Source organism: Oryzias latipes, chromosome 2 (genome assembly GCF_002234675.1).
Source record: "Oryzias latipes chromosome 2, ASM223467v1".
In the NCBI taxonomy this organism is placed as follows: domain Eukaryota; kingdom Metazoa; phylum Chordata; class Actinopteri; order Beloniformes; family Adrianichthyidae; genus Oryzias; species Oryzias latipes.
The window spans coordinates 13,055,996-13,083,230 of record NC_019860.2 but is presented as its reverse complement, the minus strand read 5'-3'; the positions used below and the strand labels follow the sequence as shown (position 1 = coordinate 13,083,230).

Sequence of the window (27,235 nt, the reverse complement as noted above, 5' to 3'; positions counted from 1 at the left end):
CGATCCACCCCGCTGACTTTTATCATCAGAGTTCAGCCGCCAAGTAGCGTGGTCACTCTTTGTACCCTACTGAAAGACATTCTCACGTGCACAGAAATCGGTACATGTAAGAGTTTCTTATCTAAATGAGGTGTCCAGGCGGCTCCTTAATTGTTGGGCTTTTCCATCTACAGCGAAACATTTGGCGGAAATAAAAGAGCAGCCTTCTCTAATCTCTGCCTTTAAATAGGCTGTAAATTTGCTTGGGTCATGAGTTATACATTAAACCATGTTAGAAATAAAAGATTTGGGCAAATATTGAGTCATTGAGCCTTATTTAGTCAGCCAAATGATAGTGAAGATTCCCTCAGTTATATTAAGAACTGTTGGGAAAAAAACAAGAAAAAATATGTTTCTGAGAAGAAGAAAAAAGCTCTTGGCCAAATTGTCATTCGGTGATCAATAAGTCCCTCGTGGAAATAAAAGGGTGAACATGCCAGGAAGTGCCAGAACCTGAAAATGGATGATAGGGGAGATTGGACATTGATTGGTGCACCCCCTTTTGCCCCACAAACCAATGCATTTGGTCTCAGTGTCCTGCGTCTCACTTGAATGGAGTGAGGGGTGTGGGGTAGCTGGAAAGAGGTCAGTTCAAAGCCCAGTGCCCCCCGCTGATCTAAACACAGGTCCAAGGCCCACTTCTCTCTTTATTTTTCCCCTCCATGATTTATCAAGATTGTCCTCAGAGAGGACGAATGACTGGAAAAATTATACGTTTGAGCCTTGCTTTTAACGCACCTGCTATTCGGAGCAAAGTGGGAGGAGTCCTTGCCTCCAGGGGGTTGGGGTGGGGGAGAGGGGGTTGCTATAACTTTTCATTCATTGAGGAGAAAATTGAAGAATCTGGAGTGGGGTTTGACATGTGGGCCAAGAGGTCCACCTGCAATCCAGCAGGACAGATGGTGACAGTGATCGCAGGTTTGAGTCCCTCTGCTGGCCAGTCTGTCCTGCTTCAACTGGCTAGCCAACCCCTAAACCCCCCTTTCCCCAGCCTGGCCGAGCTTAATGTGGAATTAGGGTCTGAAGACTCAAACAATGACCATTAAACAACACAGATCTGCTGTGGTGTCTTTCCAACTGTCATTAAGCAAAATATTGAGTTACAACACATGACTATTACTGCCTAATCATTATAGATTCATTGTATTTAGCATGCAAATGTTAAGATACAGGCCTACAATAGTATGTTTTTGTAAAACAGGACTTGAACATGCGTGAAATCTGCTCATGTGACAATAATGTCCTCATTCATAAAGCTATGATCATGTGCATGAAATGATGTGTCATGTGCTGTAATTTAAATAAAAGTATGAACATGTGGTACCAGTCAAACAAGGCTTTTCTGGGTCAATTTCCCGGAAAAAAAGAGATGTTAACATTTTACTGTTGCTAATTCAGTAAAAATCCATTTTTTTTCTTCCTAAACGTAACCAAGCAGAGTTTGGTTCCTCAAAAACTAAACGAGTATAACATTGTAAAGTGATCCCTCTCTATGTCATGGTTCACTTTTCGCTGTCTCGCAGATTTTTGTCAATGCAATCCAGCATGCCGTTTTTTTTTACACAATATACGAATGAATATATGAACTTGAAATTTGGGAGTTTGTTAATGTCTCTCTGAGAAAAGTGTGCAGTGAGGGGTTTTACAGCCTTAAACATCGGTAATCTTACTTTGTGGATTTCACCTACTACAGGTTAGTTTAGAAAGTAATTTCCATGTTAAACGTGGGACCACTGTACATTTAAGTTAAATGCAAAAAAAAGCAACAGTATGAAAGCACTTATGGTAATTAATAAATACATCGAATGATGCTATCTGGAGTTGTTTAACTTTGCTTACACACAGTGGTTCAAATGCCTTTAAAATGGTCTAAACTTAACAATAACTTTAAAATGCAAATTAAAGCAAAACATTCTTTGCCTGAGGTCCTCAAAGTCCGAGATGGTTCAAATGGCACTTACATGTCAGAGATTGTTTACAAGCTTATAAACAAGCAGAGCTGCTTTAAAGTCTATTCTTTGAGCCACAGGAAGCCAGTGCAGAGACCTGAGCACAGGTAGAGCAGTCAACCTCAGACCGGAAGATCACAGGTTCAGTTTCTGCCCATTTAGCCCATGTGTCAAAGTGTCCTTGGGCAAATCACTGAATCTCCACATTGCTCTTGATGGTTGGCACTCGTATTAGGCAGCAGAGCAGCCATCAATGTGTAAATATGGAACTGTGACTATAAAGTGCTTTGGGCCTTCTAAGAAAGTAGTAAAGTGCCATATAAAGGCGCCTTTTATCATTCATCATATCTTCTATTTTTATCTACTTTACATTTTGTTCATATTTCGTTCTGTAATCAAAGTTATTCAAGGCAGAAACTGGCCAATCAGGTGCTTCGATAAAGGTATGTGGACTTTGGTTGAACAGTCGAAACGTTTGATTGACAAATAATCTCAAGCCGACTTTCAAGTGGTAGGGGTGTGGCCTTCCAACAAGCTTACTTCTGATTGGTGAGAGTGGTTGCCAGGGAAATGATGACTCAGATTGGCTTGGACCGATCCCTGCTTACTGACAAAGTACAACTTTTTCAATCAAAACAGATAAAGATGGTCTGCAGAATCCAAAATGGGGTTTGCCCTCATAAAAAAAAAAAGCATTACTGCTAATGTTGTGTGCAGCTTTAACAAAAAAAAAGGTGGTTGTTAAAAGGATTTTTCCAGTTTCACGTTACAATAACGCAAACAATGCTGTTTGCTGGAAGTCTTCAGTTCTCTCCCACAAGCTCTCAGCTTCAAGCACTTCCATGGCTACAAAGCCTTGACCAAAGTCCCTTTTTTTTAATCTCCATGGAAATGAAAAGCGGTGTGAAGAAACTCTTAGCAGCAATGTTTGTAATGCTGAAAGTATTGTGTTCAGACAGAAAGGAGCTTTGTCAGGACAGTTGTGTGTGGTAATACATTTGTTTGCACAAGTCTCTAGTTTTCTAAAGTCATTGTCTTGACAGAATAAAGAGGTTATCGAGCAGACGCTGAAACCCTGACAGTCCGACCCCTGTTTTTTCACTTTAAAACAATTGAAATATCTTATGTTGAGGCAAAATTGGAGAAAAATGTTCCAGCCAACTTCTTCAAAAACTTGACAGACTTTTGCATTTTTAATCAAGCCTATCACTCAAAATGCTCCAATTCTGTCTCCTACTGCATTTAGATTAGATTTTATTCAACAATGCATGATATGCATCACATCTTGTCATTTTAAAGACTGAATAAATAACCTAATTTGTGTTATTTTTAAAGCTGGCAAGTTAGGAAAACTTGTCACAATTGATGATCCAAAGAAATTAATCAAAATTATACATATACACCCAGCATGTCATGCATGTTTGAGAACTTGCTGAATGTGGGTTCTTGAGCGCGCTTTTAGCATACGGTGTTCACACTGGACCAGCGCATGTACTTATAAAGCTTGGTGTGAAATGTTGAAGCGGTGCAAATCTTGCTATAGGCTTTCTTTTTTCACAGCTACTTCCTGATATGTAGTAGCTGGATGACTCACTTGGCTGTGTGTAGGACTGGCACACAAGAAAACCAGGGTTAGCTTCCCAGGGGGTATGATGAGATAGTGTTGGTCCGTGTGCAAGATCCTTTGCGCGACTGCCTAATTATGTAGCCACAAAAGGGCCCAGGTTGGGTCTTCCTGTGCCATTCCCCAGCCCGGAAAAATACAGGGTTGTGTAAGGAAGGGCCTTCTGGCTTAAAGGTCTCTGCCAAACCACCTCTGCAACTCAGTGAAAGCTGATTTGCTGTGGCGACCCCCAACAGTTTGTGCCAAAAAGTGGAGAACAAGCTCTTTTCCAACATATGAAAGACTCTGTGTCATATAATGCTGGCCAGACACAAACCGTAATTTTTAATCTTCCCCTCAAGATCACTTTCAAATGGTTGCCACTTTTTGTGAGATGAAAAGGATGCTACCCCATATGTCACTACCAAATCTGAATCCCTGATCAGTCAAACATCAACTGGTTTAACGTTCAACAGTTGTTCAATAGCCACGTGTTTGGTACGTAGAGCCCGAAAACTGACTTAAAAACGTCCGTAGCAATGTGTACACGTGAACATTTTGAACGCAGAGGCCCGAAGTCTGCATATATGCACATTTACTCAGACTACTTTTTTGGAAGTGGTTGCTTTAACACGTGTTGCCAAAGCCGGTGTGAATGTAGCATAACACCTAAAATGTTTATCAACCAAAACGGTTGAAGATAAAGTTTTGTCATGAAAATGTCATGTTCACTGGAAAAGACTTTGACCTTATCATAGCAGCTTACAATCTTGTTCAGTCAGCGAAACTAACGGAATTTAATGGGGGTTGGAAGTCGTTTGGAAAGTAACAATGACTTTTATGTTGTCATCCTGCACATGGATGGAGTCCCTGAAATCCACTAATCCCACCAGATGCAATACACATCCTGGAAAATAAAAGAAAACCATGAAATGAGCTTCCTGTTCTGGGCTTGCAACTGCAACCCGACGTGCTTTACACAGGAGCATGACACTCTGCTGAACTCTTACGATGCCCCCGCAGGTAGGAAACAACCAGGAAAAAAAAAAGGAAGGCCCAAGGGGAATGCAGCGAGCCAAGAGAGGGCAGAGGAATTTTCCAATTTTCCGAACCTTTATCAAAATACGTAACTGTCCCCCCTCCTCCTATAACTCCCAACCCTGCTGCTCTCCAGAAAAGCTCAACACGTGTGTTTCATCACCTGGCTGCAGACAGTTTGAGAAACAGCAGCACATGTGGATGTTTCCACTGTGCTTTCTCTCAAGGAAAAACATTCAAGACATCCATTTAATAGCACGAAACATCATTTTCAGTCCAGAAAAGTGATTAAAAGTCCACCATAGTGGATTTTTTAATTGCTTGCACATTACGGTACTACTAAATTACTTAAACACACAAAAATGACAAAATCATTTAAGTTTTGTCTATACTGTAACCTCAAATATTGTTAATGACATGTTATCATTTATTTTTACTATCATAAAAATATTCATGACTTTTTCTTCATTCTACACCCCTTCAATCATTGTGCACAGCTGTCACCTATACATAGGAGGGCATAAATTATGTAAAAAAGCCTTTCTCCTGACTAATCTGGTTTTAACGTATGCTAATGTTATGCTAATGTTTTTTTTTTCGTACACTCAAAGTCTGACTAATTATTTTAGTTGTTCTTGTTATTACTGAGGTGTAGGGTCCTCTTGTAGTTTCATTTGCTGGAAGCAAATTAAAGTTATAAACAAATGAAAATTTAAAAAAAATACTTTGAAGAAGACAAAAGTAAGATTTGAAAAATGGTTGACAGCTACTACTAACAAAACATGAACCAAAAAATAAAGAAAAATGCAGAGAAAACAATACAGAAGTGTGGAAGTAACTGCCACGAGGTGAAAGATATGAACAGGAAGAAAAGCCAAACAACAAAATCTATTTGACAAAATAGAAACTGGAAGTTAATCTGTGTAGCTCAGGTAAAACTCATCTCAATAATTGCAGTGATCCAAACCATTAAACTTAAATTACCAAAGCAAAGACAGTTATAGATATAAAGAAAGTATTAGGAAATAATAATTACCTTAGACATAACTTAGCATTTAGGAAGACACTGCACTGTCAGACTGGGTTGTCAATGTGAAGACCATCAGGAAGTAGCTAGAAGCATTCAAATCATTTTGAAATTCCTCTATGTAACAAACACCAATCATAGTGGTACGCAAACAATCTAAAAACACTTTCAAATTATAATAATTTTAATAGCAATTATATATATATATATATATAAAATGCCCCAATCGGGGTTGCCTAGTGTTCATTCTAGACATGATCTTGTCTTTCAGGTCAGTTGCTGCGTCGCTCAGCGTATCTGTGGTTGTTGGGGCTGTGTACCCAATATCAGGGTGGGTGTGTGGTATAGCCTCCTCTCTGACCTGTTGTCCTGGCTCTCCCGTGGTATTGCCATCATATTGTAGCGCTTCAATCTCAAGTTGTGACAGGAGTTTCCGCTTGTGGATGTCTGAACCCTGGTTTCCTGCATGACAGTCCTGCACCTTACCAACCGATGTACCAAGCCGGTCATATATATATATATATATATATATATATATATATATATATATATATATATATATATATATATATATATATATATATAAAGGAAATAAATATTACTGACATAACTTTTTTTTGGTGCACTCAGTATTCAAGTTTAAAAAAAAAGGCATCTGGTTAACAAAATGTTGTAAAACTTTGAGGAAACATGAAATCTTTTTTTTTTTTTTTTAACAAAAACATTGGTCTAAAAACAGTAAACATTTTTTTAAAAGCCTTTTCATATCACATTGACAACATTGAAAAGGTAAACAGCCTTTAATTTTAAAGTGTGCACCAGTCAATTTCAAAATGTTGACAGCAATAAACATCACATTGTTGCGGGACAGATGAACTGATTTCACATTTAAAAAAAAAAACTTTTTAATTCAAAAGAATTGAGGCTAAACTTGGATAAAACATCATGTTGCAGAGCTTCTTTTCCCAACTCTACCAAGATTTTCCAGTTTCAGATGACAAGTAAAAACAAATCTAAACTTACACTATGTCAGCTGGGTCCACTCAGCGGGTATGCAGCTCTGTGACGATCAGGGGTCTTTTAGTTGTGAGGACAGCGTAGTGATGTGACCTCCCCTTTGATGGCTAAAAACATGCTGTCGTAAATTCCCCTGGAAGAGTTGCAGGGGTTGCGTTGGGTGATGTTGGGAAGGGGGAACAGCTGAGCACAAACACATTTGAACCCACTATCTGTGCTGGAAATGTTCAGCAACAGCCCGTAAAAACTTGTAAATAGACAGCGGGGAGGAGGTGGCAGTGCAAGAAGGAGTAAAGGAGGCGTGGTGGGGCGGGAGGACAAGGAGGATTGAGGAGAAGTTCCACATTACATCACCAGCAGCTGCTGACAGTGTTTATTAACTAACTGCCAGCACCAAAGAAGTCCCACCATGTGGTCAGATAACACTTGTGTGCATTGAAAAGGATGTCCAAACATTCAAACAAACACAGAAAGACTTGTATATCTTTAGTGTTTTCTTGGGAGTTTTTGGGTACAGTTGCAGTAAGATTGCCAACTACCCTTGCAGAAATTACTCAGACAGAAATGACAGTCATGGTTCGATCGCAAATGATATACAAGGGCTGCTGTTGCTACATTCCTCAAGTGTCTTGGTTTGGCAGTGTCTTGAGCCTCTCTTGCATTTTTCCCTCCCCTTCCTTTTTCTCATTTAAACAGAGGCACATGACTCACAAGCAGACTTCTTCATGCCGGCCTGGAGCCACCGGGGCTCCACTTCTTTTCGACCACTCTGCAGGGCTCTCCTTAGAGTACCGCATTCCTTCCAACCAGGGTTAAATTTGCAAAGAAACATCAATCCAGTCATGTGTTCCTTAAGTCTACTGTTAGCATTGGATTTTTGCAGAATGCGCGGGCTTGAAGCCAGTCGGCTGGAGCGTCAGGCGCCCACTGCTTGTCATCCATGACCTGTGCAAAACAAACGGCTCACTTCAGCCCCAGCTCGTCCTCGCAAACCCAAGATTTTCTGCAGTAATTTTGCTCTGTTTTTGCATTCTTCCGCTATAAGGTCACAGCATTGCAGCATTATTCACCCACGGAGGAGAAATGAGGCCGAGGCTGAGGACACCGCCGCGAGACAAACAATTGAAGTCATCTTTTCATCACAAGCATTAGACACAAATGTCAGCAGCTAATTGGATAAAAAGCGCTATTGCATTGGCATCAAATGTTATGAACAGACGGGGGGAAATTGGAACGACTCTGGGAAAGATTCCTTTAATGGAAATCTTTGATTGTTTAATTGAAAACTTGTGTTTTTTTCTGGCAATCTAATAATAAATGAGACATTCCTTGAATCAAAGGAGGGTTGACATTTAGCCTGGAAATATTAATCTAATAAATTTGCCATGAATTCAATTCTAATAGGTTGGTTTTGAAAATGCTGCAACTTCAATCACACATAGAATGCTTTACACCACAAAAATATTTGCATGCGTTTCCTCTTTCCAGTTGGTGAAATTCTTTTTTGCTTTCTGTAAAGCTTTGTTCACATCCCCCTCTCCACTGTGTGTTAAAGAAACCGAGTCTTTCTAAACATACTTCAAATGCATTTGGACTTGCACGCTTGAACTCTTCTGTTCACGTATGCTACGCAAGTTTCTGTTTCAGGGCTTTTTGTGCAAAACACGTGGCCACTTAACACATTGCAAGCATTGAAATAGAAGGCTTGGATTTGATAGTGACGAATAGATAGCATCCCCTTTAATTTACTGAAGTACCTTTGTTTTTTGTTTTTTTTAAGTGATCACGGAAGAGAAATTAATTATTCTGGTTTGTCCCTAGCCAGATTTATAGGACGGGTCTTTCATATATATCAGAATGGAGCTGTGAAAGAAAAACCCTGGAGCAAGATTTGCAAAATTTACATTGGTTCAACATTTCGCACCAAGCCTCTTCCAGCTGTTGTGGCAGACATGCACTAGTAAACAGTCGAAAAAGAAGAAGACCATCCCTGCCTGTCCTGTGTAATTGCCATGGGCTGAATGCACGTTCAAAAACGCACACTTAACACATTCTTGAACACACATCACATTTCTGGTGTGTCCATAACTTTGCACATATCTTCCTCTTTCAGAAGCTTCTTCTCTTTGTAATTTTATCTAGGAAGTATACACTTCTTTCCTGTGGTATCAAAACACCTTAAATCCCCTTTTTAGAGGTGTACTCCCAAAAGTGCAGTTGTGTTCCTTTGCACATAAATTACTGCAGGCATGTGTTTGAAAGTTAAGCAGGAAGGTAATGACCAATGATCCTCAAGCGTTCACCTTGACCCGAGGCACATCCGGAGCTAATCAAGCCAAGAGGTCCCAACTCCTTTATGGAAGAAGCTCTAACACTGCAGGAGTGCAGAGGAAGCGACTGCGAGGGAGTAGATTCCAGTGCTGTATGTTGTTGCAGATGATTTTACTGGGGCAATTTTTCTGAGAAAGATGAGGCCCAAGCACCCAAAGATGACCTCCACAGAACCTTAAAATATACTCTTTCCTAGAAATGCTGGAGGAACACTGGCAGGAGACGGTAAGTCTGTGTCATGGTAGATCAGTAGTAACTGAAAACACTGTTCTCTTACCTTAAAAGTAAGTCCTTTTTCTCTGGGGTGCACTTTTGTGTATTTGAATTTTAAAGGAAACATTCTACACGTCTACTCTCAAAGTTGTCACTGGGTTCCTGTTGGTGTTCTAAAATCAGCCCAAAATTATCCCAAACCGTTTTCAATTTCGTTATTTAGATAATGCTGGAACAGAGTGGAAACGTAATGAAAAGTTAGCAATCTGAGTTTGAATTTCGTCTCATTAAAGAAAAAATGGAAATGTGTATGTTATGATTTTTACTAATACTTCCAAATTTGTGTGGCCAAATGTCCTTTTATGGGCAACATCTTTGAGAGTTAAAGAGAACACTTCTACAAATAATTATGTGTTTGTGTTATTTTGTCTAAAACTATTTAGGATATGTCACAATCTAGTGCGAAATAAACTGTTGGTTAAAATTTTGCAATATTGCATATTATTATTACTACAATTTAGATTAAATACTACTCTTTTGACACTGTAATCAAAGTCAATGCACAATCTGCTGGATTTTGCGGGAGAAAAAAGAAAAAGAAAATATAAAGTGTTTGCTACAACCTATTGCTTGCATCATTGCCGGTAAGAAAAAAAAAGGACATATATATATCTCACTCAACAGGATCACCGAGTGGTCAACGACATTGTTTTTTATACGGGATGCCTGCATTCCAACATACAAGTTCCCCATGTTTTGCCGGCAGACAGGTCATATCTAGCTGTAAGAGTTGAGTGTCCAAACTTTTTTGCCAGATTTGGTAGGGTGAAAATGTGTGTGGGCTAACCAATTGGCCAGTATTGTTTAAACCTTTATAATAACAATAAATTAAGAACATTTTTTCTTTTTTTTTTACAATTGAATACTTTTCCTTTTCTTAACATGTACTGATAATATACGTTTTTACCTAAATTACTGTGCATTTCTGATTTGAAGACAATAATTATATCTTTTTTTTAAAATCTGGAAAAAAAAATCTTCTGCCCACATTAAATCTGGGTTCATGTAAAATAGCTTGACATAAAATACAATTCATGATTAAATGCTCACTGTAAACTTCTAAATGTTAATCTGGTGCACAGGAAATAACACAAATAGCTCTCACATTTCACTCACAGAAACAAATAAATCTGTTCCTCTTATTTGGCCCTTAAGGCTCTGAAGGTTAAGTAGCCACAGGCTTACAACAACTCAAAAAGTTATTTAGCCAATCACAATCACGAAATTATACACAGTTATTAGAAAATTGCTAGGGGGCCACATGTTACTGATTTTGTGACAGGACCTTGTGGCCTGGTAGAAATTTGAATGCTGGCCACATTTGGCCCATGGGCCAGACTTGGGTCATGCTCGCAAAAAGCAGTTTTTGCTCCTCAACCCCAACAACTGGAATTTACAGCATGTGACATTATAATTCTAAGGGTTTAAGTATCACTCGGTGCACAACAAACTGAAAACCTATAGTTTAACTCAAATGTTAACTGTCTCCAATTTGGTAAAGCATAGATCCTGTTGTTTACTTTTATGACATTTCACAAAACTACTCTGTTCAGTTGCGAGCAAACAACCGGAGGTTTAGTAAAACATTTCCAGAAATGCTCCAGAGCCTGGTCGCGATAGATTAAATGTGTGATTGTTTTGACGTGGCAGGAGTACAATGAAATCTCAAAGGTGGAACAAGGACCCATAATCTCTTGATCCTCCTGTCATCTTTTGGACAAGTTTGTCTGCTTTCCCATTTAACCACAATATGTCCCCCATTGGAGCAGCCTGCAGCTGCAGTTGAGACCACAAAGACCATAAACCAGTCAACTCCACAGTGTGCTACTTCAAGCTTCTTTGCAGGACCTGTCTTGGTCACTCTTTTTCAGCAGGAAATCCCACATAGGACAAATGTGTTTGTACATGAAACACCAGCCAGTCCTGGAGATCCAGATGTGATGCCTCCAGCACTCTCAAAACCAAAACAGAAATACAAGTTCAGAAAAGAGAAAGACCTTTTGTCGCTTCTGCCGACATAAAAACAAGACGACCCTGGGCCAATTTACATAACCGAGAATCTTGAGATAAAATCTGACTCCATTGTCAAAAACCCGTGCTGAGGTAGAGATGGTTTACGTTTCCCTTGAGGTTTGCATTAGACCGTAACGTCAAAGTGCCACATCAATGTTATTTGCAGCTGCAATGGAGTCTCTGTTATGGCCCTCTTTTACATCAACAGACCAAGACAGCGAGACCCCAGAGAGACCCGTACAGTACATACGGTAAAGATTTCAACTTTCACAAATCAGACGGAATCGTGGCATTTGCGCTGATGTCAGCTACTCCGAGTCCACAGGAGATCAAGCTAAAGAAATTTAGATGAGAAAGGAAAGTAATGCAGAGCATAAAAAAAAACAGTGTCAGCTCTTTGTCTGGTTGGACATACATTATACAGTTGGGATAAACGATGGCTACTCTCCTGATGTTTCTCTGTAGATTCCCGTGACATTTATTAGAATGTTTTTCCACCATTTTTAAAGGAAGGGCTGCCAAGTTTTGACTGTAAAATTCATTTTATTGAATTTACGGTCAGTATATCCTCACATGCTTTCCGTGCACATCTCCATCCCAGACTTTTGTGAAAAAACGGTGCCTGCCTGGAGGGGCTAACTTGTATCTTATGGCTGTCTCGTGCACTTTTATTTCCACTCTCCCTGAGGTGAGGGGATGGGAGAGTCAAACAAAGATACACAAGCAAGCCTCATGTTTTCTCCCAGTGTTTGTATGCAGTGCCACAGTCAGGCCTCTTGCCAACTTTTCCTCCTCCCCCTAGGCTCCCCTAGGCTGCAAATACACCACTGCCTTCACCTCCATCCTTGTTCCCCAAGCTCCAGGGGGACAAAGAGGTCACACAAAAATTCAGGCATGGTAGGGGGTAGTCAAGGTAGCTGTCCTGTTATGGACAGCATGCCAGCTGGGATAAAAAGAGGAACTCTACAGTTTCTCTCTTTCTGTTTTCCTCTCACCTCATAGTCCTTCAATGAAAGCATTGTGCGGGCTGGAGGACGGATATGAGGTCCCATTTGGCTGTCACTGACATGGAAAAAAAGAGCCTGCTTGCGACAGATGACGAGATCAGTGGCCTGTAATTAGCTGTGGATGTTGGATTGGCTCTTACCCTTCTGAATAAAAGACACTTTCCACACCCAGATTGGAAAATCCACATATAAAGATATAAAAGGATATGTAACAAAAAGACAAACAGTGTGAAACAACACCCAACTGTCAAAGGCCTGTTAACCTATAGTTGTAATTATGACGCACATGAGGTTTCACTCTGAATTGTGCAATAAATCCAGTAGTGCAAACAATGGAATCTGCCAATTGGGTGGCCTGGATCCCTAAAAAAAAAGAAAAATTAAACCTATTTTTTAAGGTCATGGGAGAATATTTGATGCACAACTGGGACTTTTCCAGGGAGACACAGGTGTGATAACCCAACTGTGAATAAGATCTCAGTCTTATTACAGCTCAAAAATCCCATCTGGGAGGAACATGGAACACGATGAGCAGCGCCTTCATTTAGTATTTCTGGGTACATTTGATCTGTGTGTCTGAAACAACATGAAATCCATACAAGGATCATATCTGGGTAAAAAATTGTCTGTCCCTCACTGCATATGACTTCCATATACAATCTATAATAATTTATTTCAATACAGTGGGGCAGAAAAGTGTTTAGTCAGATAATCTCTCTCCATCTGGGGCTGCCCACAAGATCTCACCCTGTGGGGTCAAAATGATTACAAGAACGCTGAGCACAAATCCCAGAACCACACGGGGAACCTAGTGAATGACCTGCAGAGAGTTGGGACAAAAGTAACAAAGACTCCCATCAGTAACACACAACGCCATCAGGGACTCAAATCCAGGCAGTCTACAGATCTCAACCCTATAGAAAATCTTTGGAGGGAGTTAAAAGTCCGTGTTGCTCACTGACAGGCCCAAAACATCATTGCTCTAGAGGAGATCTGCATGGAGGAATGGGCCAAAATAGAAGCAACAGTTTGTGAAAATCATGTAAAGACAGACAGAAAAACTTTGACTGCTGCCATTGCCAACAAAGGGTATATAACAAAGTATTGTGTTGAACTTTAGTTATTGACCAAATATTTATTTTTTCCATAATTTACGAATAAATACTTTAAAAATCAGACAATTTGATTTTCTGGATTTGGCATAAAAAGCAAAATGATGAGAAAAGTGAATAAAGGTTGTAGCTAAGAGTTTTACAGTTTTAAAATATCTGTAATCCTATTTTGTGGATTTCCCCTTTTATCATATTGTAATCATTTTTAGAATGTAACCCCCACGATAAAAGGTTTGCATTTTCACACAGAGGATGAAAAAAGAAACGCACTGTGTTGAAAATAAGAACACTTTAAACTCTAACCTACCCTACTTTTGTGTACCTGTTTAATGCAAGACATAGTTTTGAAATTTCAATTTCAAATCAATTCATTTCAATTTTTCAAACTGAAGATTAAATTTGATGAATTTCTAGTTTAAATAGTACCAAGCACCTTTAAAAATTAGGATAGGTTAAAAAAGGCTGCTGAAACTTTTACCTATCTTAAAGGACCCACTTAGATGAAAATTGTGTTTCTGGTGTTTTTTAACATGCTTTTGGAGGACAAATTAGAAGAAAATTAGGCTTAAAATTGCATTTCAGAGTATATCCTTTTTCAAATTTAAATCAGAAACAGACGAAAACAATTGATTGTATTTGCTACGTAGAAAATGCAATGGGCTCCCTGCTCCGCCCCATTCTGATGCATCCATTGGTAGACAACTAGATCAATGTACGTGTTTGTTTTCCTCGTCTGAGCTGGCATCTGGCTCAAAACTGAATGGCTGAATAGTTCCAGTATTGCTCAACATTTTTTGTTGCACTGGGAATTTTAGGCTGGGGGTGTGAAGAGCTGTATGCTAGCGGGAGAGCGTGTAAACAGAGAGCTCTCAGCAATGGAAAGGGGAAGTGGTGGTGGGGTTGCTCCGGTCTAGTGTCTTTATCAGATTATCAGAGTTGTTCTTTAAGGTTTTTTTTTTACTGTAATACAGCTGTTTTAACATATGACTTCTCTTTAAAACAATGGAGATGAATAGATTTTTCATCTGCCACGCTCACATAGTTCAAACAGACTTTCTTTCCCAAACACAACATTCCTTTTAGCTTGGATAATCAAATGCGTTCAGTGGCTTGAATGCTGGACTGTTTCTTCAGCAGAAAGTGGACTTTTTGTTATTTAAGTCCCACGAAAACTCCAAACTGCTTTTCATGCATTTTACTAGGTCAACAGGGGACCTACCAGATCTGGACTTTGCATTGGTTTATACTTTATGACTCTAACTTCTTTGGTGTAGCTTGAAAGAAAAGCCATAAGTTTTAAGTTAAAACGGGTTGTTAGGCAAGGGAATAACATCTAAATCGCTGCTATCCAAGGGGTCCCCTTTAGAACTGAATGTATTTTTTGTCGAACCCAGACAAGTTACTGTGGTGATTAAGCCCCTCTTTCAGGCCAGAGTCTCATCTAAAGGTGGGCTCCCTCTTTGAAACACAGGATATGTGGCGTGTCATCGAACCACAAGAGTCTCAGCTCTGCTTCAAAAACTTTCCGATGACAGTTGTTGGTCAGAGATGAGAGGGGCAATGTGGCTGTAGAGGACATCAACCCGCGGGACGAAGCTCTCCCATGGGAACACAACCAAACTCCTTCGTACTCACTGGGAAGCCCTTTACATCGCCCTGTCTGGGCTTTCCAGGGAGCCTTTTGATGTCCTGGGATCAGGGCAGCCTGGAGTCTGAATGGGAGGAGAGCTAAACTGGCATTCTTGAACGTGCTTGTAGCATACGGTGATCACACTGGACTGTCGCTACATGATACTAGTGTCGAAGCGATGCAAATCTTGTGTAAGGGTTTTTCTTTCACAACCAATATATGAAAGAGTGGGTGTCATGTAGTTTTAGCCAGACACAAACTGCAATCATTCATTTCTACTTCATAATCAATTTTTCAAGGTTCAACTAGTTTAATTCTCAACGTGCGTTTTGTACATAGAGCCCGAAAACTGGCTTAAAAACCTGCGTGAACACGTGAACAACGCATGAACATGAGTGTTTTAAATGGAGATGCCTGAAACACGCTTATGGGTGTTTATATAGACTTTTTATAGACTTCATATATAAATGGTAGCGGGAATGCGCATTTCCGAGCCCGGTGTGAACGAAGCATTGCAACAAAATCAACAAGCATCTGATCTCTCTCAAATCTAATCTGTAACCATCTAACTGTTGTACCGTGACCAGAGTTGAATGATTTTCCACAAAAAAAAAAAAAATACTTTGATCAGGTTGGCGGTGCAATACTAGACTGAACATTTCCAACAACTAGATTAAACATTTAACGTCAGATGCCTTTCTTATGGCTATCAAGAAGCTACCTTTTTTAATGGGCTTTGTTTATAATGCTATATCAGCAAAGATTTTGCCTGTCATGTTTTGTAAACTGGTATAGATGAGAATTTACCAACTGAAACTTAACAAATGTCAAAATAAATGTTCCTTTCTTTTTTCAGATTCTGATGGTTAATCTTAACTGTAATAGGTCATTTGTTTACATCCTAAAGAGCCACTCCGATCATCTTTTGAGCTATTTTAAAACCGTTCCCAGTGGGTTTTTTAATTACAATTGCTGTATTTTTAGCACTACAGGGCCCACCCAATCATAAGGTGCATCTTTAATGAATGGTCTATTTTCAAACTTATGCCATATATAAGGCGAACTGAACTATAAGGCTGATTCAGCGTGACAAAAGAGTCAAATTGAAGTCTGTCAGTTAGTCATTCTTTGTTAAGTGCATTACAGTAATTCCAGAAGTTGTTTGTAACGTGCTACATGTTAGCACGTAACCATACTTTCCAACCACGTTTGCAAAACTATGGAGCCCGTGACATGAATAAAATAATAAATATCTTGTGCCCACAAAATAGTATTTCATTTCCACGCAATAATTACGTTGTGCCAAGAAAATGTCTTGTTCCCACAAAATATCTCATTCCCACGAATTAATTTGTGTGAACGAAATAATTATTCCCGTCATAAGTCATTCATAAACACGGATGTGAACAATATTTGGATTTACAGCAGGTACTTTCACATTTCTGTCTGTGTGTCTGTGTGTGCATGGAAGACACGGATGATGTTTAGAGATCACGACTTTTTTCCTTTTGTATTTGCATGTATGACCGTGTTAATTTGTAATACAGAAATGATGCATAGACAGTGGTAGAAAAACCAGGCTACAGAGGTACAGTGCACACAGACAGCTGAGGCAGACAGTTGAGAGAAAATAAAATATCAAAGGTTTTGCTGGTGAAGGCAGTAATGCATGGCTGAGACGGCGGGACAAGGACACCGTTTGTTCTTTAATCCGCTTCCTCATGGAGTTACCGCCGCCGCCATCGCAGACTATGAGCTCAAACATACAAATCAGTGACACAGGAGAGAGAAACTCTCTCGGTTATATGATCTTAGATTTGTTTGTATTCAAGCAGGTTATGGATAGCCGCTATTTCACATTTTATGACTCTCTTAAAACTCAAAATAAAAGCAATCTCAATAAAAAAATACACTCCAATTTTGTAAAACTGCTTTTATTGTGAAACTCCACATAAAAATAAAAAAATACTATGCTTCACTTTTATGGTGAGATCAAAAACAATTGTGGCGATATAAAACTTGAACATAAGCAGGACACTTTTAAAATAATACAGGTTGATCTGTGTTTGACAATAATAAACACCACATTTTTTTTTATTTGAAAAGAAAAGAGAAAAGCCAACGAGGTTTAAAACTACACTGCAGCTCATTTTGGAATGTAAAATTGTTTCAGTCCTCGTGTCTTGGGTTGCATTTGGTTTGATGTGGTGAATCGTTGCCTCCCTCTAGTGGTAGGGGGTTCTCATTGCAGTCATTTCACATGTGCTCTGGGTGGTTCTGCAGGCAGGTGACAAATTCTTTCACGTCTTTGCCCTCAAAGCAGATCTGATAGACGGCCGCAAACAAAGGAAACCTACAGGACAAAATAAATATGATACAATTGGAGGGTTTAAGAAAGACTTTTGAATTTCCAGGAACTGTTGCTTCATTCTTGTGCTGACATGAAGTGGCGCTCGACTTGTCCAAACATGTAACAGATCAGGGTTAAATTATCCTGGAATGACTTGGTTAGAACATTTGATTCCTCACTTGTGGTACAGTGCTACAGACATCTACCCTAAAGACCCACTCCAATGAAACTTGCAGGAGAACTTGCAGGATTGTTCTGATGTTGGAGGTCATTTATAATGAAAAATGAGCTAGATATTGCATTTTTGAGTATTTTTTATGCAAATTATTCTTACACGAAATTTATGAGCAGACATAAAAATTCTATTTGAAAAATGTATTTCTTACGTAGACAATACACTGGGCCACAAGCTCCCTGCTCCACTCCATTCTGATGCATCGACTTGTAGCGATCCTTTTATGTCTTGGTTGTTCCTCGAGCGAGCTGGCATCTGGATCAAAACCCTACGGCTGGATATCTCTGATATTGCCCGCCATTTTTAGATTGGGGGTGTGAGGGGCTGTAAGCTATGGGAGGGAGGGGAGGAGAAAGGGAGGGTGAGATTGCTCCGCGTCAACGGTCATGCCCACAACTCAGAGACGAATTTCTAACCAACTACTGCCGCTCTGCAACAAAAGTATACCTAGAAAACATCACAGGTTTTTGATCTTGACTAAAAACGACATAATCATACTTAAATGGTAAATGGTGTAAACTTATATAGCGCTTTTCTACCTTCTTCAAGGCCCAAAGCGCTTTACAGTCACAGACCCATTCACACACACATTCACACACTGGTGGCGGCTCCGTTGCCGAACACTGGCGGCAACCATCAACCAGAGGCAAGGTGGGGTCTTCGACACATGGGTGGGTAAGGCGGGAATCAAACCTACAATCCTCGGAGCAGAGGACGACCGCACCACTACTGCACACAGCCACCCGGAACACTTTTACAATAGGGAAAAAGAAGATTGGAGTGGGACTTAAGAACAACTACAGTATGACATAGGGACACTGTCTGATAGCATCATCTGTACGTCGTAAGTGTACGCAACTTACATTATCCTTACGAATGCTTCACAATACACTTTCAACATGCAAGACAATGGTACATTCCATTCATAAAAACCCTTACGGTTGCTGCACGAGCCTCAAAGGAACTGCGAGACATACCTGCGCTCCATATAAGATGGGTCGCTACTGTCTTCGACCTTCCACAGGCCCAGACAATCCAAAAACCCGTACGAGTCTAATCCCTATACAGGGAGGCTTATGCTTGCCTCTCAGTTGTGGGCAGGACCGTTCGTCCGAAGCAACCCCTCTCCTCTCCTCCCTGTTGCTGATGGCTCTCAGGTTATAATGCTCTCCCACTAGCTTACGGCCTCTCACACCCCTAACCCAACATTAGCAATGGAACACAAATTGGGAACAGTGTAGGAGCTATCCAGCCATAGGGTTTAGTGCCAGATGCCAGTGTGGGCGAGGAAAATGAAGATGTGACAAATGTTATCTTTTTTAACTGCATATATTTGTCTGCTCCTGAGTCCCAACGATTTGAATAAAGAAATACTCACAAGTGCAATTTTAAGCTTAATTTTCTTAATATATGTCCTCCATCATGAGGAAATGCCACAAGAACAAATTAAAAACACCAAAAACACAATTTCTGTTGGAAAAAGAGCTTGAACAGCGTATCTTTAAACCCTGATCTGCTTCGAAAATCTTTTGGAAGGACCTGGTTGATTCAATAGAACCGCTTTTTGTTTGGATTTTACCCTGACGTGATGAAAGTGTCTTTTCAAACATCACCTAGATAGCAGAGTTTGGCTCTTTCTCACCTAGTCTTAAGCCTAACACACAGCTGCTTCTGTTCAGTCCATGACTGGATTTCAACCTCTTTGTGACATGGATGATCTTTACCAGCTGTTTGGTTAACTGTTTGATCAAACACCCGACTATAATTCTATTATATCCCTGACTTTGTGCGAGTGTACCAAAAAGAGTTGATACTGGTCATTCAACAGAAGGTAAAAATACCAAATATTGATTACATTTAGTTTTTTTTGGTTCCCTCACTGTGCATTTTGTAAATGGATCAAAATAAACATTTTCACAAACTATAAATGTTTTCATTTGTTCTTTTTTTATTTCGATTATGTTGGCTTTTTCTAGTGATGCCAAAATTCTTGGTATAAAACCGACCCGTACATTTAACCACTGAACCCAATAGTGGGGAAGGTTTATCGTTGCATTCCTACTGCATACCAGTACGTTTACGTTGAAATGTTCAAAACAAGCGATAGAATTTTTTTTGTCATGGTGTAATACACAAACTATGTGTCTAACAAGAACAAAACCATGACCGAAAAATGTAGGCTTGTAGAGAATCGTTGAATCTCTAGTTTTTTTCGTCCTCTGCGCTCGCAGCGTGTAGACTCACTTGTTGACCATGGCCCGTTTCTCCAGAATCCTGTAGACCTCGGCTGACGTCTGTGGACCCTGCAACTTTTGTCCATTAAGCATCTCCGCCTCCAGCTCTGCAATCGACTGAGGAAGCAGACAAAAATGTTAAAAGTCGATATTTTTTCAGCTATTGTTCAGAGACTAATCATGTCATTTCCGGTTATAAGTTCTTGTATAAGAAAGATCATCAAATTAGAACTTGTTTTGGTTATTCAATGTCAGCATGAAATAGGATGTTTACCCACTTTGGATGTTTTGACGAAGGCCTCGGCCACCTTGCGGTTGCGTCCTCCGTAACAGGTGGTGATGAGGTCGGCCACTCCGCAGCTCTCCAGGAACGTTCCAGATCTGACTTGTTCTTTGCAGAAGAGTTTGGCAAACGCGACCATTTCCATCAGCCCCAGCCGGATTACGGCTGCTTTGGTGTTGTCGCCAAAACCGAGGCCGTCGCAGAACCCGGCGCCGACTGCCACGATATTCTGGCCACAATCAAATAGAAATGTAACAACAGAATTTTGTTTGTTTTTTTATTAACCTAATAAAGTGCGATCAGTTTGAGCGTACCTTTAAGGCTCCACACAGCTCCACTGTGTCACTCTCGGGAACGACGGTGATGCGAAAGTTGGGGGTCTGCATTAGCTCTTTGAAGATGAGGCCATTTCCCTCGTTTTTCGCTCCTGCGTTGACGGGGAAAGGAATTCTTGAAAAACGCGACAGACAGAAAAAGAGAAGTTCGAACGGGACAAACAAAAGACAGGCGTCTAACCGATGGTTGTTTCACAGAACTTCTCGTCTGCCACCTCGTTGGCGATGTTGGCCCCCATTAGGACGCTGACATCAATCTCCAGCTTCTCTCTGATGATGTCAGAGATGAGCTTTAGGCCCTCTGGTCCCTCGTCGATGCCCTGGAGACCAAAAACCCCCATCTCTTAAAAACACTTTAAGCGCACATTCACGGTGGCAGCATCGCTTCGCACCAGGTTATTTTTGGCTCAGATGAGATTGTTCAGTAAATGTGAACCTGATGAACTCTAGTGCGGCTAAAGCCCGGCTCTACGGAGGTGATTTTCATGTAGCTAAGAAAACAAAACAAACCAAAGCTTAAAACTGAATCCGGAATCACGTAAAAGTTGAGGGTGGTGTAGTAACTATTATAACATCTAAGACGTTATTCAATCGGATGACAGGTGGGACGTTTGGTTTTCTGTGGTCTTTGGTTCCATCAAAACAGAAAAACGCGTCATTCAAATTGAACAGAAAAGTAACAAAAACTGTATGACTGACTATCTTAAAGTCTCACTCTGATCATCTTTTGATCTATTGTAAACGCTTTCCCAGTGCACTTTTAATTATAATTGTGCGTTTTTTTTTATTTTAAAGTGTTTTCTACGACAGTTTCTGCAGAGCAGCAGTAGTTTATTAGAAATTTGTTTCCAAGTTGTGGGCGGGACCTTTGGAGTGAAGCAATGCCCATTGGTTTGGGTCTTTAAGTTCTACTTCTACTTCTGGGGTGGTCGTGATGCAGAGGTACAGGAGTCTATCTTTAAACGAAAGATCGCAGGTTCGTTTCCCGCACTGCCCGAGTGGTACACGTCTCATTTATCATTCTACTTCCTCTTTTCATCACCAGAAAATCCCACACCCATCCCCGAGATCTTACTTTGATGAGGGATATCCCAATAGCTCCCGGCGCCACGTGAGGCTTCATCTGGTTGCAGAGTTTGTTGATGAACTGGTGTGGAATTACAAACACGAGGATCTTTGCATCCTTCACGGCATCTGTGATGTCGGGGACAGCCACCTGGGGATTCATTGATCTGTTAAAACAATCCTCAGTACACAGTGGGATGAAATGTGAAAAGGACCATACGGTGTTGCATTTTTTCTGGTACAAACCAAAATGGAGCATCATTGTCTAGATATAACAAAAGATACCAGACAAGCTTAAAGAAAAGTTGCTGATTCTTTTAGGAAGTAAAGCTCAGTTGTGTTCTGGAGGCTGCTGCTGCTGTTTAAAATGTAATCGAAATGCGACCTGTAACCATGGAGTTCAAAGAAAGGTCTGAGACCCACAAGTCTCACAGGATGCATTGACACTGTTAGAAATTAGGTCTATTTTAGTCAACCATAAAGGTCCCAAAAGAATTGGTGCAGACTCCAACAAGAATCTGTCTACTCCACTGAAGACCTACTAAAAAAAAAGAAAGAAATCAGTGCCAGGTCCATCTAAAGGTTTCAGGCAACCTCATTCTATTACTGGACCCAATTTAATTAAAAAATATATGTTATCAAGAACTATAAACACCCAGATCCAGAACTGTTTGTTTAGCCATCCAAATAGTCCTTGTTGCCACAGGTTACCAAATGTACAGCAAGTCCCGTCAAGAAATTTCTGAAACCCTAATACATTCAGTACTGTTGTGTCAAAGGAGAAACGGTTGAATGACAGTAACCCAGATACAAAGTAGGTGCAGTAACTTTCTTTAAAGACCACCGTTTTTCATCTGGCTTCCAGATTAAGGTATAGTCAAAAGGCACCTACACGGGTGCTGCAAGTTTTTGGGTTGTCCAGGCTTGTCGAGGGTTGTAGCGAAGTGTGGACGGTTCAAGGCGCATTCTAAGGCGCCTTGCAGTCTCCTTGCGGCTTGTTAAAAACAGAACATGTGATTGTTCAAACTGTGGTAGGTGTATCGTGAAGTATTCATAAAGTTAATATAAGTTATATGTACTTATGACATATGGGTGAAGCTATTACCCTAACATCGTACTCTAGTCATTAGCAAAGCATTGGTCATGACTGCCCTTATATATAGATATGGAATGTATGCAGGAGAAGAATGGGCAAACCTGTAAATAGCATGAACATATCACGCAAAACCATGAGCAGCTTGCAGGATTCGGTGGGTGGATTGAGTTGAGAAAAATAAAAAATATATACACGACTCGTCTCGTCTGCATCTCACTTACTTTATCTTTAGTTACCCGTGCACACTTTATAAGTCTTTAGAAAAAAATTACATGACCATTTTCTCCGTGTGTGTGCTCACCAAATGATCTACGACCTTGATTTTTTTGTGGGGGTCAATTGCGTGACCTGCACAGGTTTGCCCATTTTTTTTGCCCGCAGACAGTCTTTATTTAACTGAAAGAGCAGTAATGACTAAGCCACTACTAAAAGACAGCAATTGATTTTATTGGACTAGCAGCTGCATCCCAGCCATTTATTTTAGGTGCGGTGAAAGCTGTAGTGGTGTAAAGCTCAATGCAACTGGACCTGACCACAGCGGAGACACTTTTTCTGTTTCTTCTCCACCTGGCAATTTGACAGAGGTGTCTTGGTTGAGAGGCTGCCAGGAAACTGGAGTGCGTGAATTGTGCCGCATGAACATTTTGGTGGAAGAGGAGTTTGTGATTGAACCTTTTTACAGCACAGCCTTAGCTTCAATGTTTACATTCGTTTGACACTTCAACTGTTTACGCAATTACCGTAATTGCCCAACGGACTGTCATCCTCATGCATACATGTTCTCACAAACTCCACTCTGCAATAAGACCCAAAGGATTACCCCCAACCCCCCACACAACCGAAAGACACAATATATAGATACAGACTCTAACAACCCCTACCCCCATAAAAAGACTGCTGCTAAATGCACATAGTCACAAAAAGTTTACACTGAATGCTGGTTTCTATTTTATGTTATTTTATTAATCTTATTTTATTGGTATTTTTATTCTCTGATTGCCATTTTATTGCTTGCTTTTTGCACTGCCATGCTAATGAGAAACATCTTGTCTCACCTGTGTATTTCATTGCAAATACCATGTGTGGAATGACAATGAACCAAATCTTGAATCTTGAATTGCAGCGGATTCTGATATGCAGCTTTTAACAGGAGTGAAGTACTTACGCAATCGACATAAATCAGCTGATTCTGTCGCTGAGGAAAGCGGCTTCACGCAACACTTTAAGTTAGCAACGCGTTAGATTTCGGTTCAAAGCCGATATCAAAAGCCGCTTTTCTCTGCGTCAGAATCAGCTGATTCATGTTGAATGTGTAAATGGTTGGAGTTTTACTATGTCAACGAGAGTGTGGTAATACTGATGATGAAGGATTAACATACACTACATTACCAAAACTATTCGCTTGACTCACATATGAACTGAAGTACCATCCTATTCCTAACCCATAGAGTTCATTATTATGTTGGTAAACCTTTTGCAGTGATTACAGCTTCAACTCCTCTGGGAAGGCTGACCACAAGGTTGAGGAGGAGTGTGTTTCTAGGAATTTTGGACCATTCTTCCAAAAGCGCATTGGTGAGGTCACACACTGATGTTGGTGGAGAAGGCCTGACTCTATCGGGTTCAGGTCAGGACTCTGTGCAGGCCATTTAAGTCCATCTTCACCAGACTCTATTATCTATGACTTTATGGACTTTGCTTTCTGTACTGGAATACAGTCCCGTTGGAAGAGGAAAGGGCCCGCTCCAAACTGCTCTCATTCAGAAGCAAACAGAGTTCCTTTCACTGGAACTAAGGGGCCAAGCCCAAGTCCAGAAAAACAAGCCCACACCATAATTCCTCCTCCACCAAAATTCCCACTCGGCAAAATTCAGTCCAAAATTCTCCCGTTCTCCCTGGAACCTTCAAACCCAGACTTGTCCATCAGAATCCCAGATGGAAAAGCCTAATTTATCACTCCAGACAAGGCGTCTCCGCTGCCCTAAAGTCCAGTGGGGGCGTGCTTTACACCACCCCATGTGACGTTTTGCATTGCACTTGGTGATGTTTGGTTTTGCAGCTGCTCGGCCATGGAAAACCCATTCCATGAAGCTCTCTGTGTACTGTACTTGGGTTAATCTGATTAAATCTGAGTTAATCTAATTCTTTTTTATTTAACTTGTTCTGTCCAATAACTGAGAAAAAAGATGGGAGCTGAAGACCTTTAGTGTTGGACAGGTTTTACTATTACAAAAAGAGGTTATGTATTTTCAGGTAACCAGGGTGTAAAGTTGTATAAATCCCTTTTTTTTTCTTCAATTATTTTTATTTATTTATTTATTTATTTTTTGCTTCTAAACACAGAGAAGGATGGATGACTTATGATAAGGGCCAGTTGTGCAGGAAATAAAACTTTATTGACATATTTCTCTAATTACACATTTACCTTTTAAGCGTAAAAACATTGCTTGAATACTAGAGAAATACAAAGAAACTCTGCTCTTTTATTCAAAGTATTCAAAATCCTTTTGTATTCAAAATATTCACAGTATTATTTCCCAGCCAAACAAATAACTTTATACTTTTAGAGGTGACTTACAATTATGATGAGTTATAAGTATACACAGAGTTATTAACAGTTTTTTTTTTTTACTGTGGACATAATAAAAATCATTTGTAGAGGAATAAAGTCATCCGTGGGTCAAAGTGAACTATTTTTATCCAAGTTTTTTCTTCTTTAAAAAAAGCTCTCAGTTTTCTACGGAAATTGGTTTAACATCAAAGCTAAACTCACCACGTTCTTGGGCAGCATGTGACCCGGCAGATACTTGACATTTTCGTGCTCCGTGTTTATGATCTCCGTGAGCTTCTTCCCGTTGATGATCTCCTCAAAGACCCACATGTTCACCATTGGGTCGAAGCGGTTTGACGCTTTGACATTGTGCCCGATGATTTTGGCAATAGCTGAACCCCTGCAGGGAAAAAAAGGTCAGGATTTTAATGACGAAAAGGTTCCACAGTTAAACATTGGTGCCAAACATTAATATTTTTTTAATGACCCACTCCATTGAAAATTGTGTTTTTAACATGTTCTTGTGGCATTTTTCTAATGATTGGGGAATTGATTTTAAAATTGAATTTCTGATATGTTTTTTTTAATCGTTTTAAATAAGAAGCATACAAAGAAAAAGCAGTTTGAAAAGTAGCATATTTGTGACGTAAAAAAAAAAAACAGGGCAGGCCACAAACTCCCAGCTCCACTTCATTCTGGTGCATCCACTTGTAGATGACTAGATCCATGTACGTCTTTCTTTTCCTGGTCAAAGCTGGCGTCTGGCCGTCTACAAGTGGATGCTTTAGAAAAGCAGAGCACACGCCCAGAGTATTTTCCGCGTAATCTTTTCCAAATGGCAACCCTTTATCTGCTCATGATTTTCAGCAATTTGAATAAAGAAATAATCGAAAATCCATTTTAAGATCTTTATGTTTGACCTCTATCAAAAAAATGGCACAAGAGCATATTAAAAACACCAAACACATGACTTCCATTGACTTTCACCAAAGTGGATCATTATTGTTTGCAGTTTTGAAAATACAACATTTTCCAGCTCAACCTACTACAGCACCCCAAACCATGGTCCAACTTCCACCATGCCAAGAACGGATTTGTATCCAGTTCCCATACAATTTCTTCACAAACCTACATTCTTTTAAAGTGTAAGATATGAAACCAATAATAATAATCATTTCTTTGTTTGTTGTTATTAAGGAAGAAGCACCATGATTCAGTTCATCTCGCTTTAGTCTAAGTACAGAAAAAAACAGGACAAATCATTCCTTTCTCTCATTTTGCCGAAGCAAATCGGTGTAAGGCCTCATAGATTACCTATGAAGCCCGTTTACATCTGCTTAATCATTAATCCGGTTTCAGTTAAATGGTGACTGCGCCTCATGACACGAGGCAACAATTACAATGCATCGAAAAACTCCAAAATAAAAGTCACCAGTTTCCAGATCCAACGATGCAGACTTTCTTCCCCGGCATTGTGAAGGTGTGAAGTCCTTTATATTTCCCGGAACAGCCTGTTCTGTGACACACGGCTGCGGAGACTTCCTTAACCGCCTTGTAGCACACTGCAGACAATAAACTCCGCCTTTGAATCGCCACGGTTACGCCTTTTTTTCCCACCAACCTTCAGTGAAAACCGTTTCTAACCTTGTATGAAAAGGAACCACCGACGTTTTCAACACATATTTAATACTAGGATGGTTTCGCTTCTATTTTGAAGGACTGTGGCATACACCGTCGAGGTCTAGTAATAGAAATCCGAAGGACATTTACATGAGAATAAATCCAACGAAAAGCGGTATAAAAGGAAAAAGTGTCGCTTATGAATATTGATTAAATTAAAATGTGATTACGAACTATAAATTATCTTCGGTCCCCCAAAATCGAAGGACATGAGAGGTTGACGGAAGCAGTTGTGGAAGGCACTTCCGGTCACTGGATTTTCAAAATAATCTCCCAGCGTAAGACAGCGTTTCATTGAGAAAAGTAGTTGAACCGTTGACATTCAGAAAACAAGTTCGAGATCTTATAATTTTGTGTTGACATATAA

The 27,235-nt window shown here is 40.0% G+C and overlaps 1 protein-coding gene across 3 annotated transcripts; it reads right to left on the bottom strand.

The window, feature by feature from the left end:
* Positions 1–16,845: 16,845 nt before the first annotated feature.
* Positions 16,846–27,098, bottom strand: LOC101155171 (glycerol-3-phosphate dehydrogenase 1-like protein). 3 transcript variants are annotated; one of them, XM_011483651.2, is made up of 9 exons: positions 26,833–27,063; positions 26,621–26,750; positions 25,411–25,588; positions 21,552–21,692; positions 20,658–20,796; positions 20,456–20,568; positions 20,137–20,370; positions 19,869–19,975; positions 17,019–17,392 (listed from the first exon to the last, which is right to left on the bottom strand). In XM_011483651.2, exons 2-9 carry the CDS (start codon positions 26,659–26,661, stop codon positions 17,296–17,298), a joined length of 1,050 nt encoding a protein of 349 aa, XP_011481953.1. In that variant the 5' UTR covers positions 26,662–26,750; positions 26,833–27,063; the 3' UTR covers positions 17,019–17,295. The 3 variants fall into 3 exon arrangements, with proteins under 3 accessions (XP_020563978.1, XP_011481953.1, XP_004066568.1); XM_020708319.1 differs by lacking the exon at positions 26,621–26,750 and having other exon boundaries at positions 16,846–17,392; positions 27,039–27,094; XM_004066520.3 differs by having other exon boundaries at positions 26,621–27,098.
* Positions 27,099–27,235: the final 137 nt, after the last annotated feature.

Coding starts and splice junctions, on each gene's coding strand:
- LOC101155171 (XM_004066520.3), bottom strand. CDS start 26,661: ATGCCGGGGAAGAAAGTCTGCATCGTTGGATCTGGAAACTG. Junction 20,797..21,551: donor TTGGGATATCCCTCATCAAA/GTAAGATCTCGG, acceptor TTTGGTCTCCAG/GGCATCGACGAGGGACCAGA. Junction 20,569..20,657: donor GTTCTGTGAAACAACCATCG/GTTAGACGCCTG, acceptor CCGTCAACGCAG/GAGCGAAAAACGAGGGAAAT.